Source organism: Apaloderma vittatum, unplaced genomic scaffold (genome assembly GCF_000703405.1).
Source record: "Apaloderma vittatum isolate BGI_N311 unplaced genomic scaffold, ASM70340v1 scaffold35455, whole genome shotgun sequence".
Lineage (NCBI taxonomy): Eukaryota > Metazoa > Chordata > Aves > Trogoniformes > Trogonidae > Apaloderma > Apaloderma vittatum.
In genome coordinates, this window is record NW_009719458.1 from 19645 (window position 1) to 35606 (window position 15962).

General features: G+C 36.0%; 1 protein-coding gene across 1 annotated transcript in view; it reads left to right on the forward strand.

Annotated features, from left to right (window-relative positions):
- Positions 1 to 12449, forward strand: part of AGL (amylo-alpha-1, 6-glucosidase, 4-alpha-glucanotransferase) — a 31908-nt gene extending 19459 nt beyond the window's left edge. The window contains exons 20-33 of the mRNA XM_009870642.1: positions 30 to 160; positions 723 to 859; positions 1179 to 1312; positions 2426 to 2601; positions 4381 to 4483; positions 5736 to 5961; positions 6400 to 6511; positions 6860 to 6995; positions 8608 to 8720; positions 8988 to 9199; positions 9743 to 9840; positions 10547 to 10634; positions 10732 to 10865; positions 12156 to 12449. Coding sequence (XP_009868944.1) covers positions 30 to 160; positions 723 to 859; positions 1179 to 1312; positions 2426 to 2601; positions 4381 to 4483; positions 5736 to 5961; positions 6400 to 6511; positions 6860 to 6995; positions 8608 to 8720; positions 8988 to 9199; positions 9743 to 9840; positions 10547 to 10634; positions 10732 to 10865; positions 12156 to 12273 — 1918 coding nt within the window. The 3' untranslated portion in view covers positions 12274 to 12449. The remainder of the gene's footprint in view (positions 1 to 29; positions 161 to 722; positions 860 to 1178; positions 1313 to 2425; positions 2602 to 4380; positions 4484 to 5735; positions 5962 to 6399; positions 6512 to 6859; positions 6996 to 8607; positions 8721 to 8987; positions 9200 to 9742; positions 9841 to 10546; positions 10635 to 10731; positions 10866 to 12155) is intronic.
- The last annotated feature ends 3513 nt before the right edge of the window (positions 12450 to 15962 follow it).

Below are 15962 nucleotides of genomic sequence, written 5' to 3' on the forward strand. Positions count from 1 at the left end.
TGGAATTTTTTTCTCTACTGTTTTTTCAGTATTGCATCTCAGCTAACTTTGACTGACCTAAATCAAGTACTGTACAGGTGTGAGGCAGAAGAACAAGAAGATGGTGGGGGTTGTTACAATATACCAAACTGGTCACCACTGAAGTATGCAGGCCTCCAAGGTAATAGTCTCAGCATTCCCTTTTCTGTCAAGAAGTAAAATACAACTGCTCAATCTAGATGGTGTTGTTAATGCTGGTTTATGGCTAGTGCCATTGTTTGGATGAAACATTGTTGATGATGCTACTAATCAGTGTTGTGCCCAGGAAATCACATACTAAACCAAAACCCCTCTCTCTTGATACTCTGGGCTGCAAAATTAAGTTTTAATATGTGTTTCAACACCAATGCCCTTACTTCTATTTTTAAAAAGAAATACATATACCTCCAGTGAAAACTCACATTAATTAAGCCCTAGGCATTGCTAGATTACTGAGGAGTGTCGATCACTTATCAAATGTATGAATTCCATCATGCAGTTATTCCACAGGGATTTTTATAACTGTAAAGAGTGTACACTGAGGAAGCTACAACTGAGTTGTGTCCTAACTCAAGAGAGCAAAAAATGTAATATAGCTAAAGCCAGGTAAAGCGTCTGTTGCTGCGTACCATTTCCTTTGAATTGTAATTGCTGTTTGTGATAATGATGTGTCTTTTAATACGGAGTTGGGTTTGTATCTTCAGGGTTGATGTCAGTGATGGCAGACATTAGACCAAAAAATGATTTGGGCCATCCATTTTGTGATAATTTGAGATCTGGAGACTGGATGATTGATTATGTCAGTAATCGTCTGATTTCACGTGCAGGAGCCTGTGCAGAAGTAAGTAAAAATACTTTTTTTGTGACTTCAGAGTTTTAAATTGCTTGTTTGTTTCCTTTTCAATTATTGTTTTATTTCTGAACTCAGTCTACAGCAATTCTGCCACAAATGTCTCACGTGGACAACTACTTAGACATGAATAGTTGTGTGCTAGTGGTGTTTGTTAATAATTGAAGAAAACTTCATTTTTGTGGTGGTCAGGCATAACTTGGATGTAATAAATGTACAAAAATTGTGACAAATACTTGAGATGGATCCTGAAAGCGCTGGGTTTTGAACTCTAGTGTTATCAAGTTCTAATTATTTTGTGTTTTAATAGGTTGGTAAGTGGTTCAAGGCCATGTTTGTCTACCTAAAGAGAATTCCACGTTACCTCATCCCATGTTACTTTGATGCCATATTAGTGGGTGCATACACAACGCTTCTGGACGTGGCCTGGCGTCAGATGTCTAGGTATGCTTGGCATAGCAGAGCTATAGAGGTATCTGTATATACTTGCACCTTTTTAGGCTTTATCTGCTGAAGAATGTAATTTGAATACTCGTCCAATGTAAAAGGTTAACATTGGCAGTGAATTTCAAATCCATCTTCTAACGATGGTGGTTTAGAAGACTGAGAGCTCAGATGTCTATCCAGGGTTTGAATTTATGATTATTGTTGGTATCATGCAGTAGGAAGAGGAAACCTTAAGCAAGCATTACTTTGCCAGACTTTGGAAACTTTTTCTATAATTGTAGTACAACTGCAATGATTGCTTAAAGTTCAAGGAAAAAAGGAAATACCGGCTCGTAATTGATGCTTGTGCTTTTTACAACATTTCTTCTCTAGTACAGCTAAATAGGCTTCACTGTCTGAGCACTTTGCTTAGTTCTTGAAGCAACTGTTTAATTTTCAGTGTCTGCTTGTTTGTTTCTTGGAAAGAGAAGGTCAATTGATTTAACTTTGTTCTAGCTATGAACATTCTGAACAAATCAATATTGTTTTGTAAAAATACAGATGTTAAAGTGGGAATAGAATTTGGTATGGCTGTGAAATCAAGTGGAAGGTAATATTTTGTGAGAAAATGCTTGGAGATGAATTAGGAGTGCAGGTTTTGTTGTTTTAGACAATGTGTTAACTGATATTGATTTACTATCTTTTATATACATGAGTATATGTAAAATTGTTGCAATCTTTAAAATACTGATTAGTTTTAACAAACCTTTGTTCATAGTAAAATATTTTATCATATATTTAAGGTCTTAGGTCTGTATGTAGGAATCAAGTAAACCAAGCCAATTTTATTTTTTGCCCATTTTCTGAGAAGAATTTAGCATAAAAGTTCCATTGATATTTAATAAATTAAAATTTAAGGTGATCATTAGGCACTCATTTTGGGGAAAAAGGTAGTTTACAAATTAAATCTTCTGTAGAACATTACTTAAAGCAAAATACCAATATTAACTCGTTGGTTTATTGTATTTATTATGTGTAATACTTGTAATAGTCTTCTGTAAAAGAAAAAGAAAGCATTTTAAAAACTGCTATTGCTGAATGTAAAGTGATTTTAATTATGTTAAATTGCAGCTTTGTGCAGAATGGATCAACATTTGTTAAACACCTTTCCTTGGGTTCAGTCCAGTTGTGTGGGATAGGAAGATATTCCAGTCTGCCAGATCTGTCTCCTTCCTTACATGATGTTCCCTATAGGCTGAATGAGATTACAAATGAGAAAGAGCAGTGTTGTGTTTCCATGGCTGCTGGTAAGTGAGGACAACACTTTAAAAAAAAAAAAAAAAAAGGCTTCCAAAATATCTAAACTGGTTTTAGTAACTATAATAAAATTGTCTTCATTGTGCTTGGGTTCCATATGTCAGCAACCATGTATAAACGGTAGGAAGTGGTTTTCCTAACTTTTCCACTGTATTTTAATTTGTGCTTAAGTTCAAGTTTTGTCCATGTTAAAAATACGGGAGTTGTGCCTAACAGGATTTCTTGGGAACAACCATTTTGCTACTGCTCTTGAGTAGTGAAGGGGGGGAGCTTATAAAAACTTTATTTAGAGACGTTTTTAGCTATATCCACTTTTATCATGTGTGGAGATCCACAAGCATGTCCTGTTTCCTTCCAGAGGGCTCGCCTGGGATAAATACACTTAGGTTTTAGTTGGCTTTTTAAACATGAACTTAAGAACTGAATTGTAATGAAGTACAAGCATTAACTTGTTTACAAGTTCTTGGAGAAAAGAAAGAACCATTAGCAGACCAGAAGAATGCCTGATTTTGAAGCCATCTCTGAAAGGAAAGAGCATAAAAGCAGTCAGCAAATAGTGTTTATACCCCTAAATGTTCAGCCAGCATCTGGCAGTCTTGGAATTGGACACTTTCCTATGTCAGAAGTATTATCTTTTATGTTTAGTGGCTTAGGATGAATTTAGATTTGTTCTGGGTTGGCCCATTCCTTTTCTGAAACCATAGAAACTTTTAACATCCACAGATTCTATTGCTTCTGTCTCACTGGGGTCTTTATTTTCTTCTTATTTTGCTATCTGTCTTTCATGGAATTTTATTGCTCTAAATTTCTGAGTTTAAATAACATTCCATTTGTCTGCATTAGTGTTACCTAGAAGCACAGAAGCACAATGCTCCCTTAAGTTGGTCATAAAGACTAATTATACTGAAGGGTTTGATCTAAAATATTCCCTTCACGTATCCACTGGTAACTGTGTCTGGAACTTTTAACTCATACGTGGATTTTCACTCTCAAGTGCTTTTGCCATATACTGTAAAATTGTGGAGGTGTGGAGGCCGTGTTTGTGTGTTAGCAAATACTTCTTCAAAAGTGACAGAAGTTTAAAATGTTGTTCTGTCAAGCATGCGCAACAGACTGCTGCTTTGAAACTTTACCATAGGGAATTTTTTCTTTGATAGATTGAGAAAGTTAATAAATTACAACAGTAAGGTCCATCCTTGTCTTTAACTTACTCTTCTTTATCAGTCAGAATCATTTGTAAAGTTACCTGTTACAACACATGCAGTAAGATGCAGTTCTAGAAGCTGCTGGAAAAAAAGCAGCAGGATTCCCTTGATGGTGGCTGAAAGCAATTTGGGGCTGAAGAAATTTGTAGCTCTCCAGTCTTATCCCCTTTATGCTATTGAGCTGCCACGACTCTCATGCATGAACTCTTACCAGCAAAGTGTTGTACATCTTGTCATAGTTTTGGCTTTGTTTGCTACTTTTCTTTCTGCTTCTTTTAATTAAAGGATGGCCCTTGGTCAAATTGCAAAATGAATACAAATTTAAATGTCACGTACTGATATGAGAAATTCTGTTGCATGATCTTGAAATTCTACAAGATATTATTCTAAAATGAGGTTTTACTGCATGTTATCAAGAACTGGGTCTAGAATATTGTTTAAGTCTCCTACTCTAGGGAAAAGTATGAATGTGAATATATTTTTACTTCTGATTATTTTATATGTACATGTGTGTTTGGAAATGTCTTATCAATAAATGGGATGAGCAATGACATTTCTGTTTAGGTTTACCTCACTTTTCTTCTGGAATTTTTCGCTCTTGGGGAAGGGACACGTTTATTGCACTAAGAGGTCTATTGTTAGTTACAGGACGCTATCTAGACGCAAGGTAAGGACTGACTTATTCTTAGTTCATACTGGTGTTGTGGATAGCGAGGTAAAAAGCAGGCTCTCAAAACCTGAGGTGATGCACAAGCTGTTAGAAACAGTTGGTGTGCAATATAAAACCTTAATGGCCCTATGTGGATTTGGGAGTTCTCTCAAAGTGAAATTAAAAACAGTACTTAAATTTTCTTTAGCATTCTTAGCACTGATATGAAGCTGATGTTCTGTACAGATAAGGTAGTTTTAACCCCTGTAACACTCTACTACTTATGCTTAAAGAAAGTGATTGTTTCACGTGTACTTGCACCATTGTTGCTGAGCAATAATTTCAAAATTACTTCTTTAAAAATCTGAAATAACAAGAGATGACTGTTTTAAACAAAGGTGTGATTGCGTGTCTGTCATAATTTTTTTTTTGTAACTCCTAGTATTTGTCTATTAATGTTAGAAATCAGCTAATTTGGGGTTGTTACAATCTGATACCTGTTTGTAAATATTTAACCTAACAAATGAGCCAATATAAGCCAGAGCTATTGATTTGATACTGTCAATAATCTTTTAAGTTGGGTGGAGCTTGCCACATGACACAAAAATAAAAATTAGTTGTTTTAAATTAGTGTGTATTTATGCTGTTGTACATTTTGGCAAACTGTTACCTTTCTCACACAGTAAGATCTGCAGTCTACTGGTATGTTTGTATTTCCTCTTAAAGCTAGTTGGTATCCATGTTTTCTGCAAGGTTTGCGCAACGGTTCTCAAATGAAACTTTTCATAACCTCAGTTGCTGTCACCTCTCTGTATTTTACTAGGAAATTCCCATCTACTCCTGCCCTCCGTCCCCATTCCACCCCACCCATCAGAACGGATACCAGGGTAATCATAACCAATGTCAATAAAAACCTTCCCTGTGACCTCAGGGGGATATAGTGCCTAAGCTCTATATCACTACCTATGAAAAAGCAAACTAGCTTTTCCATATTAGCAGACATTTTATGATTTGTACAAACTTATTTAAATGTATTCATGTTGGTGAATTTGTAGGGAATAGATAAATTTTCATCGTAAAAGAAGTTCGTGCTAAGTGAAGTAATTTGTAGCTTTCGGCAGCAAACTTTTGGCATCTGTCTTTAAGATTCTGTTTGTCTCCTTGATTTACCTTACTATTAAGGTAAACTTGTATACTTTGTACTTAATGCTTGGTCCAGTAATGGCCTTGGAAGTAACTTAGTCAAGACTATATTTTTCTTTTGTTCTAGAAACATCATTTTAGCATTTGGTGGGACTTTAAGACATGGTCTTATTCCCAACCTGCTTGGGCAGGGGACACATGCCAGATATAACTGTCGTGATGCTGTATGGTGGTGGCTTCAGTGTATCCAGGACTACTGCAAAATTGTTCCAAATGGATTAGACATTCTCAGGTGTCCTGTTTCTAGGATGTACCCGACAGATGACTCTTCTCCTCAGCCTGCAGGCACTATGGTAAAGATCACCCCCTATTTAAGTAATTAACACAACTATCAATTTTTAATGAAATATAATTTTTTTTCAGCTACAAGAACCTGTTGCTCTCTGTTTTTCATTGTGAGATTTGATTACAGCACAATTCCGTATTTTAGGCACTTCTCTTGCTACATCTACATCATATGTTTTGACAGGTGCAGGGGATTGGGGATGGAGAAAAAAAATCCATCAACTTCTAAACTCTTTCTTTGCTTTTGTCTTGAAAAAATGTTTACATTATAAATTTTATATACGCTCTAATGCCACCAACAAAGATACCACTGAAAATTTTAGATGTTTTTCTTCTGAAGTATTATAAACTAGAGGCTAAAAATGGCTACTATTTGCACATTAGAGCTTTTCCACTCATTTTTCATCTTGCCTTTGACATATCTTCTAAACATGCAATCAATCTAGGATCAACCACTTTATGAAGTAATACAGGAAGCAATGCAGCGACACATGGAAGGCATAAGTTTTCGAGAAAGGAATGCTGGTCCTCAGATAGATCAGAACATGAGAGATGAAGGTAATGTATGCAGAACACTCACTATGTAATTCAGAAGTGAAGATTTTATATTTTTATTTATTTTCCTTTAGCTGTTGAGTATATTTTCTTAAAATTACTTATTGTAACGTAAACTATGTTACTTTAAGTGTATTTAATGTTTAGAAAGAGCCTAATTATTATCAGCAACTTTTGTATGTTGTGATACAAGTTATTTTTAAATAAAAGTTCACTTAGTATAGTTGGCTTCAGGAACCCCCCTCTTGTTCTGGAGGGCTTTTTGTTTATTTAGGAGGTTTGGGCTGAGGGGAGTAATTGGGGAGTTGTTTAAAATATACACTTTACATGTGATATTCTTGCTTGGCACAGGTTTTAATATAACTGCAGGTGTTGACCGTGAAACTGGCTTTGTCTTTGGAGGGAACCGCTTCAATTGTGGCACTTGGATGGATAAAATGGGAGAGAGTGAAAAAGCTCGCAACAAAGGAATTCCAGCTACTCCAAGGTAAGAAATCCAGGCTTTAGGAGAGAATTTTTTTTAAAACTGAAATTCTTCTGCAGAACTACTCTGAAAACTCTGAAAAACTGAATACTTGTAGTACTAGCAATACTTTGTTATGCAGACACGTTATAGCAATACTTTGTTATGTAGACACGGTATAGGAGATACTTATTGATAATTAATGTGTTGTTTGAATACTTCAACTGTTCTAAGTTGGGATTGAACATTTGAAAAATGTGCTCATTAGTAAGTGCTAGTAAACAGCTGCAAGCATCCTTGCTTGCATTTAGTACAGCATCAGTTTCAAATCAATTGCCTTCCATGGATGAGAACTGTGGGAAAATTGGTATCTTGTTTGACAAGTCACGCATTTTAATTGGGAACCAAGAGATGCTGAGGTACCTGCCCTAAAGAGGCCAAATCAGTGATGCTGGCAAAAAATTTTATATCAAGCAGGCAGTAAAACTCAATATGATATGAAATTTATGTATATGGTGATTAGCTGAATATCACCTGAAAAAAGAAGCAAGTTCAATAAGTGCATTTAGTGTTTATTTTTTAATAAAAAATGACTTGAGTAATCTGTCATGGCAGAAATATTTAAGTTACCACTGTGTGTGGAAGGTGGTAAAACTTCAATACAGAGATTCTTGACAGAGGACCAAGTTGCTTTAGGACTGATTTTTTTTTCATGTTCTTAATCGCTGGTATAAAATGATCTTAAATCTGTGCAGGTTAACTGGGTATGATAATATCGATTTAAATTAGTTTATTGTATATTAAAAAAAGTATCTGTTAGCCCATTTACAATCAAGCTTGTTTTCTGACTGTTAGCTGATAGAAAAGCTCACCTGTTTTCCACTCCTTCCATTGCTTTTTTCATAAGGTGGAATCCTATTGCTCTAAATAAGTAAATCAGACAAGAGTCTGATTATGCTCATGTTCTCTTATTCTTGGCCCTTCGTGAAACTCAAAAGTACCCTGTAAAACCGACTGTGCCTAAAAGTGGCAGATAGGCTTCAGCACAGATAAAGTTAAGATATGCATCTAGGGGAAAAGTAGTCAAAACCATGCCTACACAATGCAGTCAGGAAGGAAATTTGAGTCATCAGTAACTTTCTGAAGTCGTATCTCGGTATATAGCAGCAGCCAAAAAAAATAATAAAAATAATAATGTGTCACTGGTAAAGATTTTTAGAACAAGACATAGGGCATCATTCTGCCTCTTTGTGAAACCTTGCGCCTGCAAGATGTGCTTGTATCTTGAGTGTTGTATGAGGGGTTGGTCTCAAGAGGACATAAAGGGTGGTGGAGTAAGGCAGCTAAAACTCAAAGGGGTGTATTAGCTGCCTTGCAAAGGGAGACTGAAATGTCTAAGGACTCTTCATTTTCACGAGAACATGAGCGAGAAAGGTATAACTGAACTTAGAAAATCATGACAGTAGTGATGGACATGTTCGAAAACACTGCGATACTGTAGAACTTTAGGATGCTCATATAGGAGAAACGGGAATAGTAGAAGAGTAGGGAAAAGGTGGATTTTTTTCAGTTACTTATTGAACTTTAATAGCCTTTAAATAATTCTTGGACTTTTTTGTTATCATTGTTATTTTAGAGATGGCTCTGCTGTGGAAATTGTCGGGCTGTGCAAGTCAACTGTTCGCTGGTTGAGGGATTTATCTGGGAAAAATATGTTTCCATTCCGTGGAGTCACTGTAAAAAGACACGGTAAAAACAGTCACATCTCAATTGCGTTACTAGAGTATGAAAATAACTGAAACAATGGAATACGGTTTGCTCCTAGTTAACTGCAAGTTAGAAAATGTTGTGTATGTGTTGATCTGCAGTATAATTCGACTTCTAGATAATAACTTTTTGCAATGCTACTATGGCCTTCATTGTGTTAGGAGATCTTAAGCAAACCAGTAAGAATAGACAAAAGCATGCCTCTGTGGCTGCTTTCAGAAGGTAAAACTTGTATGTTTCCTCTTGCAGGAAAGGAGGAGACTATCACGTATGATGAGTGGAACAGAAAAATTCAAGGGAACTTTGAAAGGCTGTTTTTTGTGTCTGAGAACCCAGCAGATCCTAATGAGAAACATCCAAATCTCGTTCACAAACGTGGAATTTATAAGGACAGCTATGGAGCTTCAAGTCCATGGTGTGATTACCAACTCAGGCCAAATTTTACAATAGCGATGGTTGTGGTAAGTGAGAGGGAGCGGGAAGAAACATTTGCACTTAAGATTTTCTTTATCATTGAAGTAAGCTTACATTACAAGTTTCATCTGCATGTCATTATGTCAGGAACATACGCTGCTTAGAATAACTTTTTGAAAGCTTTTCTTTTCCGTGCTTTTAATGCTGCTCTGCCTTGGAATGTCTCCCAAAATACATCCTTGACAGTGAAATGAAACTGCTGCCCAGTGTGTAGCTAGGAAAAAATATACTGTGTTCGTTGTATTCCGGATGTCTTTTAAGGATAGGTCTGGGAGGGTGCTTTTCCTATCAAATTGGCTAAAAAGCAGGAGTTATTTGTCTTTAACGAGTTTGTAGAGATGATAATACATAGCAATTGTCTTTAAAGTAAAATAAAACCTAAATTTGAAAAAGCACTGGATAGCTTCTGTCTTCTTGCTTGCTCTGACTTGTCAGTTCCATAAGTTGAATCAGTAATACAAAACTTAGGCTTTTTGTGGTTTTCTACATTTGTGCAGAGTTTGCTCATTAAATCTTTACTATTTTATTAGGCCCCCGAGTTGTTCACACCTGAGAGAGCTTGGAAAGCTCTGCAGATAGCAGAGGAAAAACTGCTTGGTCCATTAGGCATGAAAACCTTAGACCCGGAGTAAGTATAGTAGAGATATGAGTAAGTGTTAATTACAAAATATGACAGTAGGAATTACTTGAAATGTGAGAGAACTATTTCTTTTGGTAAAACCCTCGTATACTCCTCTAAAATAAGGCTGCAATAAGTAGTAACGGAACCATTATTTTGCTGTTCTAAAAGTCCATGCCATTGATTCTATGTAGACAATCACAGGGTGGTCTTGGATGCCACACAAGAAGTGAGTCAGCTTTGATATCATCAAATATTGAATTTGTATCGTGATGCATACTCATATATCATAGAATCATAGAATGGCCTAGGCTGGAAGGGACCTTAGAGATCATCTAGTCCAACCTCCCTGTCATGGGCAGGGACGCCTCTCAACTAGATCAGGCAACACATGGGGACCAAATGGGGATCGAAGCTGCAACCTTGGCGTTATATATATGATACAGTCCACAGTGCTACAGCTTGAGTAAAAGCGTAAGGGCAAAATTATGAAATCAAATAATAATTCCAAGACTTTAACTATTTTCTTACTAGTCTAAACTGTATTTGGAATTCCATTGTCATGTAAAATGCAGAACCTGGTGGAGACCTCCCTACTTTAATCATCATTGAATGTAAATGCCATGACAAATTTTTGGTTCATTTCTGCTTTCCAGTTCTATGCATGATTTTTGTTATGGCTTTGTTTGTGTGATTTATTTTTTCTTTCTTGCAGTGATATGGTGTACTGTGGAGTATACGATAATGCTCTTGACAATGACAACTATAATGTAGCCAAAGGCTTTAATTATCACCAAGGACCTGTAAGAGCCAGTTTCTTCAATTTTACAAAAAGTGCTGCTGCTTTTTCATACTGACAGCTCTAATAATAATAATACTTTCTCTTCATTCTTTGCATAGGAATGGCTTTGGCCAATTGGATATTTTCTTCGTGCCAAATTGTACTTCTCAAAGCTGATTGGTCCGGAGATATATGCAAAAACAGTAGTTATGATTAAGAATGTTCTTTCTCGCCACTATGTTCACCTTGAAAGGTAAGACGCCAACTAACACAGATTCAAAATACTCATTCAAGGTAGTGATATCAACTATCGAATTACATGTGAAAGTTCAGATCTAGAATATGTACAGCAGCTGTTTTCAGTGTAAGAAGTTCACCACTATATGTGGTATTGCAGATCTCAAGTCATGTTTCAGGTACAGCTGAGATCTAGTGTTTTTTATAGATGGCAGAATTATTATTACTAATCTGAGTCGTTTTAAAAAAAACCAAAGCATTTCAAAACAGCCTGTAAAACAAAACAGTTGAAGGCTGGTAGTGACAACAACTGTGGCAGATAAGATGATGCAAAATATTTTTAGGATTTCTTGTGTTATAAATGGGGAAATTAGTACAAGTGTTTCAGAATCTTAATAGCATATTCTAAGAAGGCAGAGGAATTTGCTTATGGCAAAAAAAAAGTTCCTTTACATTTTGAGTTCTTGCTCTTAAAAACCTAACTGCCAAACCCATGCTATTTTTCCCTTTTCTGTCTGTTACATTTTTAATTCTTCAAGGATTTGAGACAAATGAAAACAAACAAACAAAATTAAGATCTTGCCTTTGTGATATCTCTTCTGTATAATTTGTGCTACGATAGGGACTGGTCATGACAGAAGAGTTTGTCTGACCACATGTGGAAAAGGATCTGTTAACTTTCTGCCTTATGTACTGTCTTGTCCTGGTGTGTTGTTCAGTAATGTTACCAAAAAACATGCAGTTTGGTGACTTCCTCTTGATTTTTTCTGTGTTACTATTTAAGTAGTGTACTTTTACTCTGTTTTGACACCTTGTTTGTGTACAGAATTCTTAATGTAGCAACAGACTTAAGAGTATTCCTGTAAGTATGTTAGCTTGTGGCGAGTTTTTTTATTCCTATGGAGGAAAAAAGATTTATATAGTCATGCTATCTTCAGCCATTATCGCTTCTTAGCACTGTAATTCAGTTTCCAATGTAGTTTGAATACCATTGTTATCTCAAGGGTCATTCATATTCTAACTGCAAAACCACCTGAATGACAAACAGGAGCAACATTCCAGTAGTGTAAGTCCAGATATTATTAGTAGCAGAGAGTCTGAAAACAATTCCCAACTGCAGGAAAAAAACCCAAACAACTTGGATCTCAGTCATTAAAGAGCACGCTGTGCCTGTAGGACAGCAGACATTTAGTCATGGGTTTCAGTTCCCTATGAAATAATCTTCTGAAATGTTTTAAAATGAGATCTTATTCTAATTTCAATGCATAATGTAATGACAATCCTAATTTGTTTTTTCTTTTATCAGGTCTTCCTGGAAAGGGCTACCAGAACTGACCAATGAAAATGGGCAGTATTGCCCTTTCAGCTGTGAAACTCAGGCCTGGTCTATTGGTGTTATCCTTGAAATCCTTTATGACTTGTAGAAGTTTATTTTGATTGATTTGATGAAACTTCTGTGTCTTATTATTGGGCATAAATGAACACTTGGCTTTATACTGCAAGGGAAATGTCCTGTTCTGCACAATCACTTAAGCTGTGTCCTGACTTTCAAGAAGCTGAATGCCAGCAGCTCCTATGCCCTATAACTGCGTGGGGCTTGGGTTGTTTTTTGAAAGTCAGGCCATGGCAATAGAACAAAACTGCAGTGCACACTTGATGCAGAAACTTCTGTTAAGGAGCAATCTTAAGAATATGCACAAACTTAATTTTAAGTAGCTTTGGTTTTTCTAGACTTTTCAAATCAAAATCTTAATGTAAAAAGGAGGCTCTTTCCTGAGCTAAAAATAAGTAGCACAGCTCTTACGTTGTTGGTTTGTTGGTTGGGGTTTTTTTTGTTTGTTTCTTGAGTAAATGGATGTTTTGCAAATGCGTCCTTAAAGGGGAGTAGACTAACCTATAGCTTTGAGTTTGGTATGCTCTGTGCTGTAGCACCATACACTAATGAAGGAATAATGTGTTGTCTCTGTGTCAAACTGTGTTAGGGGGATTTTTTTTTTGTATGCATTCAGTTGAACACTCCATTAAGCAACCACGTAAATAAAGTATATGAATATTGTAATAAACCAACCTTTGAAGTTATATAGAAAACTTTCAAAAACTTTAAACTACTTTGAGAGTTAACTTGGGCAATAATGAGGTAATAACCTATGCTAATCCCTTTTTAAAATTTATTTAAATACTGTGGGCTGTGCAGCACACCTCTTTCTGCATTTAAATCTGGGTTTCACCATGAGGAATTCATAAGAAACACATGCATGTGCATACAGTGCACAGTCTATATGTTAGGGTAGGACAAACATACAGAAGTCAATGACTGCTTAATTAAATTAATCTGTTGAAGAGGTGTGGTCACCTCAGCCCTTTATTTTTAGGAGAGTTCTAGCTCTGTTGAAGCAGGTGGAAACATTTAACATTAGTGGGAAGAGATATTAGCCTACACCCAGAGAAGAGAGGAGGAGGTTTCTAGGGCTTCCAAAATTGCATCAGTGAGAATAAGCATGCTACCTCCTTGTTGTTCTTTAGGAACAGCATCCAGTAAATGTGATGCAAAACACGCATAATCTTTCATATTTGGATGCCTGCATGTCCTTACTTGGTTCAGTTCAGTGTTCCCAGACTGAAGGTTGGTTGACAGAAGTGCAGTTGGTAGTTCTCAACTCTCTATTTGTGCAAATTTCCATCTTAGTGCAATAAACAGGCAGAGAGTGAAGCTGACAACACTTCCCGTGTCACAGAGGGGTAAAGCAAACTGATATTGCACTTCTTCGCGTTAGACAGCGTGTGCTGAAAAAAACATACACAGGATGTAATTATAATGCACTAATAACATGTAGGTCAAGATTTTATTGTATCTGTATTTTAAAATTTCCATACCCTGTCTAACGTACTGTGCAGGTGTGCCGTCTTATTCAGGGAGATGTGTTATAGATACATTTAAGGGCAAGTTACTAGGGAGAAGACAGATGAATTGTAAGAAGTAGCTATATTCATACTACTTATTTGGCAGGTTAATAAGTACTTGAACTTCCTTGCTGAAATGTTCAGTACTTATGATTAGGTAAGTTCTGTGTTGTACCTCAACTTTTGAGCTGCTGCAATACACGAGTTGGGAAACTTTTATTTTCTCGACACAATGCACGAGAGATGTCATTTGATCAGAAATGTTACTGAAATGTCAGCCACAGATTTTTTTTTTAATGTGCAAGAGGCATATAAATTATTTTTCATTATGTACTGAACTTCCAAAAATTCTTGATACTGAGGTTTATGTCCTGCTGTATCATAGCTTTTTACTGTTTTCCTAGATCATTTTCTTGTTTATTATTTCAAGGTGTGTTTTATAGCTCCTATGGTTTAGAAAGCAGGAACAATACAGCAGAATAAATTGATCTTGATGAAAACTTTTTAAAATTGGAAGTCTAGCTTAAGAGCTATGACTGTTGAAAAAGATTTTCACAAAGTTCAAATTATATACACTGGCAATAAAAAAAAAAGTGTTGGGGAAAAAAAACCTGTGAGAAATTATTAATCAAAACCTTGCTACGTTATTACAGATGAGTTGCCACTGTTTTGCAAACTGCACTGCTGATAGACACTGCATATTTGTCACTGCTAGTTTTTTGGGTTTTTTTCTAATTTAGTAGTAAAATTTTAAAGATAAATCTCAACTGTGTACACAAAAATACATGTTACGGAACTTCTAAACATGCCCATTTGTAATGTTGCTTCTGCACTGATTAGTTGAGCATAATTTTAGTGACAGATAAATGTGTTTTAATTAGAAAAAAGTATCATATTGGTTGACTTTGCTGTTAAGTAGCAAGAAAAGTAAGATTTGAGATTATAACTGTTGACGGGGTTGGTGGTGGTTTCTTGGTTTTGTGGGGGATTTGTTTGGTTGTTTTTTGTTTTGTTGGGGTTTTTTTAAATCACAGAGCTGCCAACACTTTGTTGAGCCAGACAGTTTAAAAAGGAAGAGGGAAGAAATCAATGTTAAATCTAACACTTACATGAACTTGTATTCATCTAGATAAACTCTATACCAAAGCCATCATTCCCTAAAAATAGCTGACTTACGTTGACTGATCCATAACTGTATTTTCATTCATTAGTATTGTTTGTATTATACACTCAAAAGTTTCGAGTAATGCAGAGTTATAAGCAGTAAAATATGTTTTAGAAATAAACTGAAGAGCTTAGTGAGAACTGTGAATCCATTGTGTTCCAGTTGGTGTTTCTTGATATATATGGCCTTGAGACATCTCCTTTTTTCTTTATTTCTTCCCAAATGAAATAACTTTGACTGTTACCGGTGTTTGTACAGTTAATAGCTCTTGATTTATTCAAAAATTATTTACTTGAGAATTCAAGTAAAATAATGTCATTCTTGCACTGCATGTTGTAATGTAAAATGGAAAGATGAGTTTTACATATGTCTGTCTAGCACAGCAACAACTGATTTTTAGAATATGTCATTATTCATTTATTTCTGAAATGCACAAAATAAAATTATTTAATTCAGACAGTTAACCTTGTCATGTGGTTGTTTGGAAAAAAGCCAGAGATGCTGCTGCTTGTTCTGTTCTTGGCAATTCTACACACATTGGAGAGAGATCATGAACTCCTCAGGCCAAATATTGGCAACAGAAAATGCTAACAATAATCAACTCATTAAAAAACCCAAACATAAACTGGAACCCTATATACAGATTATGGTTGTGTCAGTATCACCTGTCTCATCGGGGTTTGAGGGGATTGGTTTAGAAGAGCTCTGCCCCGTTCCTTCTACTGTAAATTATTACATAATTTTAAGTCATGGTCCTGCAGCTTCTCCAGGAGAACAGTCACAAGCTGTACTGATTAAAATAGATACCAGTTAACTTCCTGTGCGAAGCTGCTGTTGCTGCAGAGCAGGGATGTCGCAGCACGGGCTGACGAAGGCAATGTGGTGGCAACTGCCCCGGTTGAGGGCATGCTCTGTAAAATTAGGATTCTTCTAATCCTCCAGTCACACATTTCCTTTAATAAAGTAACCTCTACTACTTTATTGTATAATACTTTTAATCAACCTAACTGAAAAAGGGTGAAGGAGGTGTGGCACGGAGCAGCTGCT